General features: G+C 46.8%; 1 protein-coding gene across 3 annotated transcripts in view; it reads left to right on the plus strand.

Moving 5' to 3' along the window:
- The window catches only part of LOC129826357 (membrane-associated phosphatidylinositol transfer protein 2-like), a 105,709-nt gene that overhangs the window by 58,340 nt on the left and 29,912 nt on the right, over positions 1-17,457 (plus strand). For all 3 annotated transcript variants that reach the window (XM_055886990.1, XM_055886992.1, XM_055886991.1), the window contains exons 3-7: positions 3,163-3,377; positions 5,344-5,465; positions 6,645-6,878; positions 7,253-7,594; positions 13,959-14,054. In XM_055886990.1, the coding sequence (XP_055742965.1) occupies positions 3,163-3,377; positions 5,344-5,465; positions 6,645-6,878; positions 7,253-7,594; positions 13,959-14,054 (1,009 nt within the window). The remainder of the gene's footprint in view (positions 1-3,162; positions 3,378-5,343; positions 5,466-6,644; positions 6,879-7,252; positions 7,595-13,958; positions 14,055-17,457) is intronic.

The following is a 17,457-nucleotide window of genomic DNA, read 5'->3' on the forward strand; positions in this document are numbered from 1 at the left end:
AAACATAAACTCACGTACAGGAAACAGACGACATCGAAACGAAACGAAACAAACAAACGCTACAGTCCCGTGTGGCACGAACATACATACTGACACAGGAGACAATCACCCACAACGAACACTGTGACAACGCCTACCTAAATATGACTCTTAATTAGAGGAACGCCAAACACCTGCCTCTAATTAAGAGCCATACCAGGTAACCCAAAACCAACACAGAAACAGAAAACATAGAATGCCCACCCAACCTCACGTCCTGACCAACTAACACACATAACAACTAACATAAATAGGTCAGGAACGTGACAATAATGAAGAGCTTCTCTGTACTGTATGATTGTCTTCACTCCAGCAGGCCAGACTCCTCCTGACTCCATGTTCCACACTGCTGTCTCTTGTTTACCTTTAAACCTTATCACGCTGCCTCCTAAATTGATAGTTAATTGTGAATGTATTATCGCGACTGTGATTTGCAAAGATATCACAAACGCAGGGTGTAAGTTAAATTAAGTGGGCACTTTCTCTCTCACTCTCTCCCTCCCCTTCCAGCATTTATTCACCACCCACCATTTTGTTCTTCCAGTTTCCCTGATCGGATGTAATGAGGGTTATGCCAGTCAATACAGCCGGCCAGGTAGTTATGAGGAAGCTGAACAGATAGATTACAGACAGACTGTCCTCTATATTTAGTCCTTCCTGAATAACTTCATGTAATGTAGCTTCCTTTCTGAATGTAATTTATCCTTTAGTAACCATACCTCTCTCGGTCAGTTTGGGTTTAACTCCTGGAAACATGTCAAACCAATGAGGAAAGAGACATAAATAGAAATAGCAATGGAATGCCCCTGCCTGCATTCCCTTTCTCTTCACCTTTTTTTCAGTTCAGTTTTGTTTGGAGACCCTTTATGGTTTGCACACAGATCCAAGCAAAACATTAGGCCTATTCCCTAAGGGGAGGGCTGAGCCGTGGCCTGGGATTTTTAATCTTCCTGATGGTTTCTTGTGAGCTGCAGAGCACCAAGAGCCAGCCTCTGGCAGGAGGTTAGGATTGATACTGGCCAGTGGCACCCGGGCTTGCAGGCCACAGGCACCTGTCAGCAGGATAATGAAGTGCCTTGCATGTGTGTGAGTGTGCGTTTCTGTGTGTGGGTGTGTACAAACTACAGTATGTTTGTGTAAGCGTCTGGCTGTGTCTATATATGGGCGTGCGTGTGTGTGGCTATGCGCACATAGGCCTATACTGTATGCGTTGCAGAGTGTTTTTGAGCATCTGCTTGTGTTTGTGTGTATATTTGTGTGTGTGTGTGTGTATTGTGTGCTTCTGCAGTCAGTCAGTCAGTCAGTGTCTGTGCTGTGTCTGAGGAGCTTTGTCCGGCTGTTGAGAGCAGGGTAGGTGGCTAATGAACAACCTGTCAAAGGTAATGGGGGCTGGAGGGGTGGATGCCTCGCCGCACACATCTCCCCACTACCTCACTGATTCACTGTCTGCTGTCCTGTTCTCCCTCTCCCTACTGTTGTCCCTCTCCCTACTGTTCTCCCTCTCCCTACTGTTGTCCCTCTCCCTCCTGTTCTCCCTCTCCCTACTGTTGTCCCTCTCCCTCCTGTTGTCCCTCTCCCTCCTGTTGTCCCTCTCCCTCCTGTTGTCCCTCTCCCTCCTGTTGTCCCTCTCCCTCCTGTTGTCCCTCTCCCTCCTGTTGTCCCTCTCCCTCCTGTTGTGCCTCTCCCTCCTGTTGTCCCTCTCCCTCCTGTTGTCCCTCTCCCTCCTGTTGTCCCTCTCCCTCCTGTTCTCCCTCTCCCTACTGTTCTCCCTCTCCCTCCTGTTGTCCCTCTCCCTCCTGTTGTCCCTCTCCCTCCTGTTGTCCCTCTCCCTCCTGTTGTCCCTCTCCCTCCTGTTGTCCCTCTCCCTCCTGTTGTCCCTCTCCCTACTGTTGTGCCTCTCCCTACTGTTGTGCCTCTCCCTCCTGTTGTCCCTCTCCCTCCTGTTGTGTCTCTCCCTCCTGTTGTGTCTCTCCCTCCTGTTGTGTCTCTCCCTCCTGTTGTGTCTCTCCCTCCTGTTGTCCCTCTCCCTCCTGTTGTCCCTCTCCCTCCTGTTGTCCCTCTCCCTCCTGTTGTCCCTCTCCCTACTGTTCTCCCTCTCCCTCCTGTTGTCCCTCTCCCTCCTGTTGTCCCTCTCCCTCCTGTTGTCCCTCTCCCTCCTGTTGTCCCTCTCCCTCCTAGAGCATTATGTAAAAGCTGGTAGTAGCTAAGGTATTACATGCACATGTAATATTGACTCGCTGGTATTAACTCAGACTGTCTGGGAACGTCATACTGTAGTCCTTGCCCTTACCCTCACGTTTTCACCATCCTCAGCACATGGACTCTGTTCCCTAGTGTACCTTTAGCACGCCTGTTTGCCTTGTTTCTACATAAGCAGGAAGCCTCTCCCTGGTGGATCCCACTGCGTGATGTTTGAAAAGTAAAGTCATCAAACCATTAAGTCCCCTATGACGTCTCCTTCCAGCCCCCTCCCCTCCCCCATTACTGTGGTGTACCTGGAATGTAAATATGGGAAAGGTGTGTTTCACTGAGCTGGATCGGCAGCTTTCCTGACTTAGCAGTGTACGTCAACAGCATGTCTTGGTGATTCACCTATTCTGTTGAAGCTAAATGACAACATCCTCTGTGTTTAAATTCATAAAAATAACATTTGTTTTGGTTTTTAAATCAAATTTTATTTGTCACATGCGCCGTGAAATGCTTACTTACAAGCCCTTAACCAACAATGCAGTTTTAAGAAAAATACGCTTTAAGAAAGTATTTAAATAGACAAACAAATTATAAAAAAGCAACAATAAAATAACAGTAACTAGGCTATATACAGCGGGTACCGGTACAGAGTCAATGTGCTGGGGCATAGGTTAGTTGAGGTAATTGAGATAATATGTACATGTAGGTAAAGTGACTATGCACAGATAATAAACAAAGAGTAGCAGCAGCATAAAAATGGGTGTGTGTGGGGGGTCAATGCAGATAATCCAGGTAGCCATTTTCTTGACTTGTTTTTGTCTTCACATCAGGGTGCTTCACCTGACCTCCCTTGTTTAACCTCGTTTCAGTCCTCAGTTGACCTTTGACCTATGCTGCCTCACCTAACCCATAACTGTATTGTGATCTAAACAGAAAAAGAGTCGGGATGAGACCTGTGGCGAGGGCAGCGGAGTGGAGATCTTGGAGAACAAGCCGTATGAGAACGGCCCAGGGGGAATCGGACAGTACACCCACAAGGTTTACCATATCGGCATGCACATCCCCAGCTGGTTCTGCTCTATCCTGCCCAAGGCAGCGCTCCGGGTGGAGGAGGAGTCCTGGAACGCCTACCCCTATACCCGCACAAGGTGTGAGACTATTGCCCCCACACAGGAGTACCACCCTTACAACCCCCCCTTCAGGAGTAGCACCCTTACACCCCCCCCTTCAGGAGTACCACCCTTACACCCCACCCCCTTCAGGAGTACCACCCTTACACCCCACCCCCTTCAGGAGTACCACCCTTACACCCCACTCCCTTCAGGAGTACCACCCTTACACCCCTCCCCACACAGGAGTACCACCCTTACCCCCCCCCCCCTCTTCAGGAGTACCACCCTTACACCCTCCACACAGGAATACCACCCTTACACCCCCCACACACAGGAGAACCACCCTTACACCCCCTCACACACAGGAGAACCACCCTTACACCCCCCACACACAGGAGTACCACCCTTACACCCCCCACACACAGGAGAACCACCCTTACACCCCCTCACACACAGGAGTACCACCCTTACTCCCCCCCTTCAGGAGTACCACCCTTATACCCCCCCTTCAGGAGTACCACCCTTACACCCCCACCACACAGGAGTATCACCCTTACACCCCCCTCACACAGGAGTACCACCCTTACACCCCCCCCCCCACACACACACACAGGGGTACCACCCTTACACCCCCCCACACACAGGAGAACCACCTTTACACCCCCCCACACACAGGAGAACCACCCTTACACCCCCCCACACACAGGAGAACCACCTTTACACCCCCCCACACACAGGAGAACCACCCTTACACCCCCCCCACACACAGGAGAACCACCCTTACACCCCCCCACACACAGGAGAACCACCTTTACACCCCCCCACACACAGGAGAACCACCTTTACACCCCCCCACACACAGGAGAACCACCTTTACACCCCCCCACACACAGGAGAACCACCTTTACACCCCCCCCACACACAGGAGAACCACCTTTACACCCCCCCACACACAGGAGAACCACCTTTACACCCCCCCACACACAGGAGAACCACCTTTACACCCCCCCCCACACACAGGAGAACCACCTTTACACCCCCCCCCCATACACAGGAGAACCACCTTTACACCCCCCACACACAGGAGAACCACCCTTATACAGCAGCCCCTACAGTACAGTTGGTGAGACCGTTTACTCTAAGCTTATACCCATGCCGATAGTTTGAGCTGTCTGATGGGTTGTTCTCAACATCAAATCTTATCCATAGTGGAGTGATTGTTTATCCAATCTGCCCCTTCAGGAAAATACTTAGCCAAGTAAAGAGCCAAGCAAAGCTAAAAGATTCCAGAGCAGTTATCAGAACACTGCAGAGCGTGCCAACCAAGACATGGGCAGTCATCCAGTCAGCAGCTCTGCTAGCCAGCCTATCGTTAGGAGTTGATGACCCCATAGACTTATGGTGCGTTTGTTTGTCTGTCTGTCTGGGGCCTGGGCAGAGCTACAGGCGTGAGGCTGCTGAAATGAGAAGCGCCCCTTGAAAACACTGTCAAGGTATTGATAGACTGGAGCCGTCTGCATCAAAGCAGTGACAGCTCTGCTGCAGACGACAGATGGGCTAACAGCTCTCCACCTCGCCTGGAGCCAGAGACAGAGTGTGAGGGTGAGAAAGATCTAGAGTGACAGACATAAACAAAGACGAACAGTAGTTAGCTCTTGCCAGGTAGACATTTTTTAGACTTGCCCATCATTTAACCCAGAACCTACTAAATAACAGAGACATTGGCAGGTAGCATAGTGGTTAAGAGCATTGAGCCAGTAAGTGAAAGGACGCTGGTTCAAATCCCATAGACGACTAGGTGAAACATCTGTCTGTGCTTTTGAGCAAGGCACTTAACCCTAATTGCTCCTGTAAGTTGCTCTGGATAAGAGCGCCTGCTAAATGACTGAAATGTTTCCACCATACACAAAGTATTTTTCTATGGGGATATACTGTGTCCAGGTCAACATATTGTGCTTATTTATTACTGACGCCTCTCAGCTTACTCTCCTCTCTCCTCCAGGTATACATGTCCCTTTGTTGAGAAGTTCTCCATTGACATTGAGACGTACTACAAGCCAGACACAGGAAACCAGCCAGACGTCTTCAACATGTCCCCAGCCGAGAAGAGGCTAAGGACTCTGGGTAAGGTGGTGCCAGTATGGGACAAATAGGGGGATATTAGAAGGACAATAGAGCCTCAGACCACATTGACAGCACTGTTAGATGATGGTGATGATTTCTCCTCACTATGGACAACTTTCAACTACCTGCAGCAGTAAAGTCAAAATGACAGGTCTAGGTTAGTGGTCTTGTTTGAATAGCCATGGTTATTGTTAAGGGCTTCCTGATGCATGACCTCCACCAGAGTTAGAATGAAGCTCCTGGGCTCACACAGCAGCCAGTAGAGTAGAGGCCCACTGGTGGCCGTTTGCTTCCACTTTTTTCCACATTTTGTTGTGTTACAGTCTGAATTTAAATTGGATTAAATTGTGATTTTGTGTTACTGGCGTAAACAAAATACCCCATAATGTCAAAGTTGAATAATGTTCTTTTATTTTTACAAATAAAAAAAATTAAGCTTAAATGTCTTGTCAAGTATTCAAACCCTTTGTTATCACAAGCCTAAGTTAGTTCAGGATTCTAACATGTATTGACTCAGGGGGCTGAATACTTATGTAATCAAGATGTATTAGTGTTTTATATAAGAAGCAGTGCGGCTTGGTTGGGTTGTGTTTCAGAGGATGCACGGCTCTCGCCCTTCGCCTCTCCCGAGTCCGTACGGGAGTTTCAGCGATGAGACAAGATTGTAACCACCAATTGGATACCACGAAATTGGGAGAAAAAGGGGTAAAAAAAAAAAAAAGAACTACTGAATTTATTTAAGCACCATAGATCACAGCGGGACGAAACCTAAACGCTGTTGTGCTCAAAATATATCTTCATAAACAAAAAGGCACAGGGTGAACCCAAAGTGCAAAATATAAAGTACTCAGGAAATAGTAGGAGAGATTCCTCTCAGTAAAACAAGTAACATTTACAATGGCCGACAATGACAAATGGCAGAGGGAGTATATATACAGTGATAGAGTGGGGATTGGAACCAGGTGTGTGTAATGATGATGAGATAAGTCCGGGGTTGATGAGTGAAGGGCGTTTGCCAGCAGTAGGTTCAGCAGGAACTAGAAAGCCTGCGACGCCGAACGCCTGAGCTGGACAGGAGGGGGAGCCAAAGCGAAGGCTGGTTTGACAGATGTGAATACTTTCTGAAGGCACCTTAAATGTTATTTGTGGCACATGTTGAAGTCAGACTCTCTCTTGCAGACCCCATCGACATTGTCAAAGATCCCATCACTCCACATGAGTACTTACAAGAGGAGGACCCTCGAATCTACAGGTCAGACAAGACCAAGAGAGGGCCTCTGCAGGAGGACTGGATCGAGGAGTACAACAACAACCCGGGGAAGACGCCCATCATGTGTGCTTACAAACTGTGCAAGGTGGAGTTCCGCTACTGGGGCATGCAGTCCAAGATTGAGCGCTTCATCCATGATGTAGGTGCGTATGAGATGGGATGAGCCATTGGAAGAGTAGTTTGAACAATACCTTAATATATCCCTGCTCGGTGCGGGCAATATGAGTGCTTGGTCCAAGGAGCAGTAGTGTTTCCATACTACAGGCATGCTGCTGCTGACTTGTTTAGCTAGTAAACGTCAGCTGACATCGTGTCAAGATGTTAGAGGTGGCGGCCTGATGGGATGCCCTGATGTTTTACATTTACATTTTACATTTAAGTCATTTAGCAGACGCTCTTATCCAGAGCGACTTACAAATTGGTGCATTCACCTTATGACATCCAGTGGAACAGCCACTTTACAATAGTGCAGTTTTCTAGTGCTGTCTGTCCAAACTCTCTCCCTCCCCTTTCCCAGGGCTGAGGAAGGTGATGGTGCGGGCCCACCGGCAGGCCTGGTGCTGGCAGGATGAGTGGTACGGCCTGACCATCGAGGACATCAGGCAGCTGGAGCTGGAGACCCAGTTAGCCCTGGCCCAGAAGATGGCCCATTTCAGCCAAGCAGAGGAGGCCACCGAGGCCAATGGAGCTGTTTCATCCCCAGACAAGAATCAGGAGGTCAAAGATACCATCAACTCTTTAGAAGCTGAGGAGGTGGTCAGTGCAGGGGGCGGGGGAGACACTCTCCAAACAAAACGAGCAGGGCTCACCAAGCAGTGGTCCACCTCCTCGCGATCCTCCCGCTCATCAAAGAGAGGAGGTGAGATGTTTGAGCTCAATCGTCTGTATCTGTGTGGAGGTATTGGACTGTTTGTTAAGTTCATGTTTTAAGTATCCCTATATTCCTGTTATTACGAAGCTATCACAGAGTGCGCATGAAGTCTTGTCGTTGATGGACCTGGCCTTGAGTGTAATGGCTACTTGTAGTGTGTTCATATAGTATAGTAAACTTTGTTAAACTGGAACCTTGTCGTTGTGTCATTTCGAGTTAACATTGGTAGCAGAGGATGGTTTCTAACTACAATGTGCCACCTCGCTTCGACGAGAAGAGGTCGTACGAAAGTTGGAAAAATGAACTTGGAATCTGGACATGCGTTACTAATCTGGACGCGAAAAAGCAAGCACTTGCGGTGGTATTATCGCTGGAGGGAAGAGCGAGAGATACAGCACTGGAAATATCCGTTGAGGATTTGAACAAGGATGACGGTATGGGAACTTTGATCACAGCACTGGATTCTGTATTTCTTAAAGAAGAGAAAGACCGTGGCATATAAGAGGCATATTCAAACTTTGACAGTGTTACGAGAGATATTTCGGTTGCAATGACAGACTACATCATTGATTTCGAACAGAGGTACAATAGAATGCGCAAGTACGACATGGTTCTCCCGGATGCAGTGTTAGCGTTCAAGTTGCTAAACACTGCCTGTCTAGATGGTAGGGAGAAACAGTTGGCTTTGACTGCTTGTACTATGCTGACTTTTGCAAATATGAAGTCGGCACTAAAAATAATATTTGGTGAAAAGACGTCTGTCGCGCCAATAACAGATGGAATGCAAGTGAGTGACGCAGCATATTACATGGAGCAGCAGAGAAAAGGCGCCAACAAGTCACGTTCTCAAGACAACCAGAAGAGGGCGCCATTTCCCGGCACAAATCCTTTGGACAAATATGGAAGGAGATCGAAATGTGCTATTTGTCAAAGCACTTACCATTGGGTTAAAGACTGTCCTCATAAAAATGAACAAGTTAAACTAACAGAGGAAAATGTAAACACAGAGATAGAGCAGTGTAACATTACACTGTTTTCAAATGAATCTGATACTGAGATTTTTATAGTTGAATCCTTAGGATCTGCTGTGATTGATACTGCATGTACACGGACAGTGTGTGGTGCAAAATGGCTTGATAGCTATGTCAGTGAACTAAATATGAAAGAAGTACAAAATATGATTGACACACCAAGCAAAAGAGCTTTCAAATTTGGAGATGGGAGAATTGTCCATTCTACCAAGAGAGTTAAGATACCAGCAAAAATTGGTCAGACTAAGTGTCACATTGAAACAGAGGTGGTCCCTACAGATATCCCCTTACTATTAAGCAAAGCTTCCCTCAAGAAGGCAGAGGCTGTACTAGACATAAAAAATGACAAGGCAGTGATGTTTAAACAACCAGTGACTCTTGAACTTACTACCTCAGGCCACTATTGTGTAAACATTTTAGACAAAGACATCTCACAGAGTCCATGCAAAAATGAGATTCTGACTGACACAGAGCACATGGAGATTCTGACAGTCACAGAGAACATGAGCACTAAAGAAAAACACAAAGTATTGCAAAAGCTTTACAAACAGTTTGGACATGATACAGTTAACACTTCAGAAGTTACTCAGCAGTTCAGGTAATAATGATGATGAGAAGTACGAAACTGGAAACAAAGTGTACTACAAACGAGTTGACTGTCAAGAGTGGAAAGGACCGGGAGTAGTCATTGGTCAAGATGGTGTGGTGATATTTGTGAGGCACGAAGGCATGATCGTCAGGGTGCATCACTCAAGATTGGGGAAATTAAATGATCAACAAGATAGAGGGGCTGTAGCTGAGAATCAGTCTCCTAATGAAAATGACAAAAAGGACACAGTAACAGACACAAACCTACCAGATGTCACATCCAATGATATGGACACTGAAACTGACACAGGAAATGGAGCAGAGACCTTTAACCATGCCACAGGTAATACTATTGAGCGTTCAAATGAGGAAAACATTCAACAACAGCCATATGTGTTAAGAGAACATGGTTGTTCCAATCTGAAAACAGGACTAACTGTTAAATACATGGACAGAGAAAGTGGTATTCCAACTTGCAGTACTCTGAACCAGCTACACTTTCTGGTACAACAGGGTCAGCTGACCTGTCACTTGTAGATAATATCAGAATTGAATCAATGGAAAATCGAGAAACAGAATGACATTCAAAATGATGATGTACTTGAAACAAAGGACGTGTCATTTGACTCAGCTAAGCTAGATGAGCTCAGTAATTGGAGGAAAAATTGAGTGTTTGAGGAAGTCAAAGACATGGGCCAAAAATGCGTCTCAACAAGGTGGGTGTGTACCCTTAAAGAATCCTTAACTGGAATAGTGCCTAAAGCACGTCTAGTGGCTAGAGGTTTTGAGGAGCTGGCTGCTAAAGAACTCCCAAAAGACTCAACGACATGCGCCTCAGAGTCACTCAGATTGCTGATGTCAGTGATCTGCCAGAAAAAATGGAAACTTAATTCCATAGACATCAAATCTGGATTTTTGCAGGGAACAGAGCTGTCAAGGGACATTCACATCCAACCTCCGCCTGAAGCTAAAAGCGAAGGAACACTGTGGAAACTAAAAAAGTGTGTGTATGGACTGGCAGATGGATCGCTCTACTGGTACAACAAAGTCAAGGCAACAATGCTGAATACAGGTGGAAAAATGTCACAAGTGGATCCTGCAGTCTTCTATTGGCTTGATCAAGACTGCAATGTGACTGGAGTACTTGCCTGTCATGTTGAGGACTTTATCTGGGGTGGCTCAGAGACCTTTGCTTCAACTGTGATTCCACCCCTCAAAGCTGTTTTCTAGGTTGGCCGTGAGGAGCATGATCATACATTTTTGTTATGTTGGCATAGAGTTTATTACAGTTGATGGCAAATACTGATGCAACAGGAGAGCTATATCAAGAATCTTCAACCCATCCACATGGATTCTTCAAGAGCCGTACAAAGGAATTCCCCTCTATGTGGAATTGAAGCTGATAAATTGAGGTCAAAGATAGGACACATTTTATGGGTTGATAGACAGAGTAGACCTGATGTAATGTTTGATGTTTGCAACTTGGCATCTAACACAAAACACGCCACTGTACAAACCATTCATGAGGCAAACAAAGTTGTTCGTAATCTGAAATCACAACAAGTGATTTTAAAGTTTCAGCATGTTGGATAAGATGACTCTTTGAAACTAGTTGTCTTCAGAGATGCTTCGCTAGGGAACCTTACAGATGGAGGCACACAAGGTGGACATCTAATCGTGTTAATGGGTGAAGGAGGAAGATTCTCACCTATCTGTTGGCAGTCAAAAAAGGGACACAAGGGTTGTCCGAAGCGGACTTGCTGGAGAAACCCTTGGTCTTGGGGATGGAGTTGACAATGCTATCTTTCTTGCAACTCTGTTCTCAGAGCTTACCACTGGTGAGACAAAACAGCACTTTCTACCTGTAGTTTGTGTCACTGACAACTACTTATTAGTTGATGCTGTGAAGTCAACCAAGTCTGTCACAGAGAAAAGACTCAGCATCAAGGAACTTATTCAAGCACAGAGAATCCAGCGGATTCTGTGGTCGACCACAAAGGAACAGCTTGCTGACTGTCTGACTAAAAAGGGAGCATCCGGTTTTGTGCTCCTACAGGCTCTCGCTCCTACAGGCTCTCAGTAATGGAAAGTGGCAGCTTGAGTAATACAAATAAGAACTGTCACACAACCCATTTGTAATGGGGATCTTGAATAATACTTGAACATTTAATTATGTTGTTGATGTTTTATTTGTCTTTAAAGAAAAGGGGGAGATTGTTAAGTTCATGTTTTAAGTATCCCTATATTCCTGTTATTACGGGGCTATCACTCAGTCAAGAGTGTGCATGCGCATGAAGTCTTGTCGTTGATGGACCTGGCCTTGAGTGTAATGGCTACTTGTAGTGTGTTCATATAGTAAACTTTGTTAAACTGGAACCTTGTCGTTGTGTCATTTCGGGTTAACACTGTTGACAATTAATTTTCCAAAATGTAATTTTACAAGCAGGTGGTGTACAGACATGTGTTAGTGAGTATGTATCTAGGTGCTGTAGCTTCAGTACCACTGTCACAGCTTTATCCAGATCTTTTGCACCTGCTTAAAAAAACTATTTTACAGACAGTACAACCCCTGTCCTCATCCCCACCTCTAAGCAGCAGTCAGAATCCTGCCTGCCACCTGGACCCTCTGTCTCTCCACCAGACAGACTCATTTCACCCAGTATTACCCCCCTCTCCAGAGCTCTCCTGAGCTATTTATAGGCTAGAGGAGGCTGACGCTCTACACACTGACCCTCCTCTCCCGTCTATGGGCTGACAGGCACAGCTACACTTCCCAGCCCATGAACATCTAGCATGTGCCAGCCAGGGTTTCAAAGAGACCCCCTCCCCTCCCCACTCCTCCTCAGTGATCATATTGGAGGCAAACAACAAAGATACACTGCTCAAAAAAATAAAGGGAACATTTAAACAACACAATGTAACTCCAAGTCAATCACACTTCTGTGAAATCAAACTGTCCACTTAGGAAGCAACACTGATTGACAATAAATTTCACATGCTGTTGTGCAAATGGAATAGACAAAAGGTGGAAATTATAGGCAATTAGCAAGACACCCCCCAAAACAGGAGTGATTCTGCAGGTGGTGACCACAGACCACTTCTCACTTCCTATGCTTCCTGGCTGATGTTTTGGTCACTTTTGAATGCTGGCGGTGCTCTCGCTCTAGTGGTAGCATGAGACGGAGTCTACAACCCACACAAGTGGCTCAGGTAGTGCAGTTCATCCAGGATGGCACATCAATGCGAACTGTGGCAAAAAGGTTTGCTGTGTCTGTCAGCGTAGTATCCAGAGCATGCAGGCGCTACCAGGAGACAGGCCAGTACATCAGGAGACGTGGAGGAGGCCGTAGGAGGGCAACAACCCAGCAGCAGGACCGCTACCTCCGCCTTTGTGCAAGGAGGTGCACTGCCAGCGCCCTGCAAAATGACCTCCAGCAGGCCACAAATGTGCATGTGTCTGCTCAAACGGTCAGAAACAGACTCCATGAGGGTGGTATGAGGGCCCGACGTCCACAGGTGGGGGTTGTGCTTACAGCCCAACACCGTGCAGGACGTTTGGCATTTGCCAGAGAACACCAAGATTGGCAAATTCGCCACTGGCGCCCTGTGCTCTTCACAGATGAAAGCAGGTTCACACTGAGCACATGAGCACATGTGACAGACGTGACAGAGTCTGGAGACGCCGTGGAGAACGTTCTGCTGCCTGCAACATCCTCCAGCATGACCGGTTTGGCGATGGGTCAGTCATGGTGTGGGGTGGCATTTCTTTGTGGGGCCGCACTGCCCTCCATGTGCTCGCCAGAGGTAGCCTGACTGCCATTAGGTACCGAGATGAGATCCTAAGACCCCTTGTGAGACCATATGCTGACACATGCACATTTGTGGCCTGCTGGAGGTCATTTTGCAGGGCGCTGGCAGTGCACCTCCTTGCACAAAGGCGGAGGTAGCGGTCCTGCTGCTGGGATGTTGCCCTCCTACGGCCTCCTCCACGTCTCCTGATGTACTGGCCTGTCTCCTGGTAGCGCCTGCATGCTCTGGACACTACGCTGACAGACACAGCAAACCTTTTTGCCACAGTTCGCATTGATGTGCCATCCTGGATGAACTGCACTACCTGAGCCACTTGTGTGGGTTGTAGACTCCGTCTCATGCTACCACTAGAGTCAGAGCACCGCCAGCATTCAAAAGTGACCAAAACATCAGCCAGGAAGTATAGGAACTGAGAAGTGGTCTGTGGTCACCACCTGCAGAATCACTCCTTTTTTGGGGGTGTCTTGCTAATTGCCTATAATTTCCACCTTTTGTCTATTCCATTTGCACAACAGCATGTGAAATTTATTGTCAATCAGTGTTGCTTCCTAAGTGGACAGTTTGATTTCACAGAAGTGTGATTGACTTGGAGTTACATTGTGTTGTTTAAGTGTTCCCTTTATTTTTTTGAGCAGTGTATATTATGGACAGTCCTACTTTTAGTCCAGGCTCTTTTTTCTGTGTGCTAATTGGCTGTCATGGTGTTCGTGGTTTATGTGTTACATTGTACTCCACTCTTCACACCCCCTCCTGACCACTGAGCAATCATTCTGTGATCAAATCAAGCATTACAGACACTGTTGAGTGTTTATATAACACTGTGTGTGTGTCAGTTTGAGCATATGTCAGTAAGAATATGATTCAGTTGGGTCTTAAAATAACAGCGGTACTGTTTGTTTCCCTCCCCTATTTGTGTGTCTCAGCGAGCCCGTCACGCCACAGCCTCTCTGAATGGAGGATGCAGAGCATTGCACGAGACTCCGAGGACAGCTCAGAGGAGGAGTTCTTTGATGCTCATGGTAAATCCACCATTTTGATAAAGTCATCTTAAAAGCCCAGAGTAGGTTAGAGTAGACAATACTAATAGTGTGTTCCCTTTCCCATAACCCTCCTGGTGCTTCCTCTTCTGACTCTACATGTCTCTTCAACACAGATCAGTTCTTAAGCTACCCAAATACCCAGCATGCTTTGGGCCTGAGGTTGAAATAGGGGGGTGTAGCTCGACACACAGTTGTTCATCTGTTGGGTGAGCCCAGGAGATGACTCAACACGGGTTGGCTTGTCTTGAAGAAGTGCTAAAATCATCACCCTCTACCTTCACCTGTTCCCCATTGCCAAAACTGTCTCACCCTGCCCTCACACACGCACACAAACATGTGCACACACATTCGCTGTGGTGAGTCAATCATCCCATCATGTCAATCCATAAATTGATGTTCTACTGTGTGTAGGGGTATGTTTGGCAGCATGGTTAACTTAGTTGTTCTATATGACATAATGAATTAAGAAGTATGAATAACAGGTCATTCAATAAGAATAATAAAGTATTGCATGTTTTCTTTTTATCTATTTATTTCTATCTACATGATGAAACTGTTCATGATATGTCATGAATTAACTGCATTTGCATTTAGCTGCATGTTCAAATATACACTGCTCAAAAAAATAAAGGGAACACTTAAACAACACAATGTAACTCCAAGTCAATCACACTTCTGTGAAATCAAACTGTCCACTTAGGAAGCAACACTGATTGACAATAAATTTCACATGCTGTTGTGCAAATGGAATAGACAAAAGGTGGAAATTATAGGCAATTAGCAAGACACCCCCAAAAAAGGAGTGATTCTGCAGGTGGTGACCACAGACCACTTCTCAGTTCCTATACTTCCTGGCTGATGTTTTGGTCACTTTTGAATGCTGGCGGTGCTCTCACTCTAGTGGTAGCATGAGACGGAGTCTACAACCCACACAAGTGGCTCAGGTAGTGCAGTTCATCCAGGATGGCACATCAATGCGAGCTGTGGCAAAAAGGTTTGCTGTGTCTGTCAGCGTAGTATCCAGAGCATGGAGGCGCTACCAGGAGACAGGCCAGTACATCAGGAGACGTGGAGGAGGCCGTAGGAGGGCAACAACCCAGCAGCAGGACCGCTACCTCCGCCTTTGTGCAAGGAAAGAGCCCTGCAAAATGACCTCCAGCAGGCCACAAATGTGCATGTGTCAGCATATGGTCTCACAAGGGGTCTGAGGATCTCATCTCGATACCTAATGGCAGTCAGGCTACCTCTGGCGAGCACATGGAGGGCTGTGCGGCCCCACAAAGAAATGCCACCCCACACCATGACTGACCCATCGCCAAACCGGTCATGCTGGAGGATGTTGCAGGCAGCAGAACGTTCTCCACGGCGTCTTCAGACTCTGTCACGTCTGTCACATTTGCTCATGTGCTCAGTGTGAACCTGCTTTCATCTGTGAAGAGCACAGGGCGCCAGTGGCGAATTTGCCAATTTTGGTGTTCTCTGGCAAATGCCAAACGTCCTGCACGGTGTTGGGCTGTAAGCACAACCCCCACCTGTGGATGTCGGGCCCTCATACCACCCTCATGGAGTCTGTTTCTGACCGTTGAGCAGACACATGCACATTTGTGGCCTGCTGGAGGTCATTTTGCAGGGCGCTGGCAGTGCACCTCCTTGCACAAAGGCGGAGGTAGCGGTCCTGCTGCTGTGTTGTTGCCCTCCTACGGCCTCCTCCACGTCTCCTGATGTACTGGCCTGTCTCCTGGTAGCGCCTCCATGCTCTGGACACTACGCTGACAGACACAGCAAACCTTTTTGCCACAGCTCGCATTGATGTGCCATCCTGGTGAACTGCACTACTTGAGCCACTTGTGTGGGTTGTAGACTCCGTCTCATGCTACCACTAGAGTGAGAGCACCGCCAGCATTCAAAAGTGACCAAAACATCAGCCAGGAAGCATAGGAACTGAGAAGTGGTCTGTGGTCACCACCTGCAGAATCACTCCTTTTTTGGGGGTGTCTTGCTAATTGCCTATAATTTCCACATTTTGTCTATTCCATTTGCACAACAGTATGTGAAATTTATTGTCAATCAGTGTTGCTTCCTAAGTGGACAGTTTGATTTCACAGAAGTGTGATTGACTTGGAGTTACATTGTGTTGTTTAAGTGTTCCCTTTATTTTTTTGAGCAGTGTATATATACAGTGGCTTGCAAAAGTATTCACCACCCTTGGCATTTTTCCTATTTTGTTGCCTTACAACCTGGAATTAAAATTGGTTTTTGTGGGGTTTGTATCATTTGATTTACACAACATGCCTACCACTTTGAAGATGCAAAATATTTTTTATTGTGAAACAAACAAGAAATAAGACAAAAAAACTGAAAACTTGAGTGTGCATTACTATTCACCCCCCCCCAAAGTCAATACTTTGTAGAGCCACCTTTTGCAGCAATTACAGCTGCAAGTCTCTTGGGATATGTCTCTATAAGCTTGGCGCATCTAGCCACTGGGATTTTTGCCCATTCTTCAAGGCAAAACTGCTCCAGCTCCTTCAAGTTGGATGTGTTCTGCTGATGTACAGCAATCTTTAAGTCATACCACAGATTCTCAATTGTATTGAGATCTGGGCTTTGACTAGGCCATTCTAAGACATTTAAATGTTTCCCCTTAAACCACTCGAGTGTTGCTTTAGCAGTATGCTTAGGGTCATACTCCTGCTGGAAGGTGAACCTCCGTCTCAGTCTCAAATCTCTGGAAGACTGAAACAAGTTTCCCTCAAGAATTTCCCTGTATTTAGCGCCATCCTTCAATTCTGACCAGTTTCCTAGTCCCTGCCGATAAAAAACATCCCCACAGCATGATGCTGCCACCACCATGCTTCACTGTGGGATGGTGCCCTCGGGTGATGAGAGGTGTTGGGTTTGTGCCAGACATAGCATTTTCCTTGATGGACAAAAAGCTATTTTAGTCTCATCTGACCAGAGTTCCTTCTTCCATATGTTTGGGGAGTCTCCCACATGCCTTTTGGCAAACACCAAACATGTTTGCTTATTTTTTTCTGGCCACTCTTCAGTAAAGCCCAGCTCGGTGGAGCGTACGGCTTAAAGTGGTCCTATGGACAGATACTCCAATCTCCGCTGTGGAGCTTTTCAGCTGGTCTCTTTGTTGCCTCTGATTAATGCCTTCCTTGCCTGGTCTGTGAGTTTTGGTGGGTGGCCCTCTCTTGGCAGGTTTGTTGTGGTGCCATATTCTTTCCATTTTTTAATAATGGAATTAATGGTGCTCCGTGAGATGTTCAAAGTTTCTGATATTTTTGTTATAACCAACCCTGATCTGTACTTCTCCACAACTTTGTCCCTGACCTGTTTGGAGAGCTCCTTGGTCTTCATAGTGCTGCTTGCTTGG

Source organism: Salvelinus fontinalis, chromosome 28, assembly GCF_029448725.1.
Source record: "Salvelinus fontinalis isolate EN_2023a chromosome 28, ASM2944872v1, whole genome shotgun sequence".
In the NCBI taxonomy this organism is placed as follows: Eukaryota; Metazoa; Chordata; class Actinopteri; order Salmoniformes; family Salmonidae; genus Salvelinus; species Salvelinus fontinalis.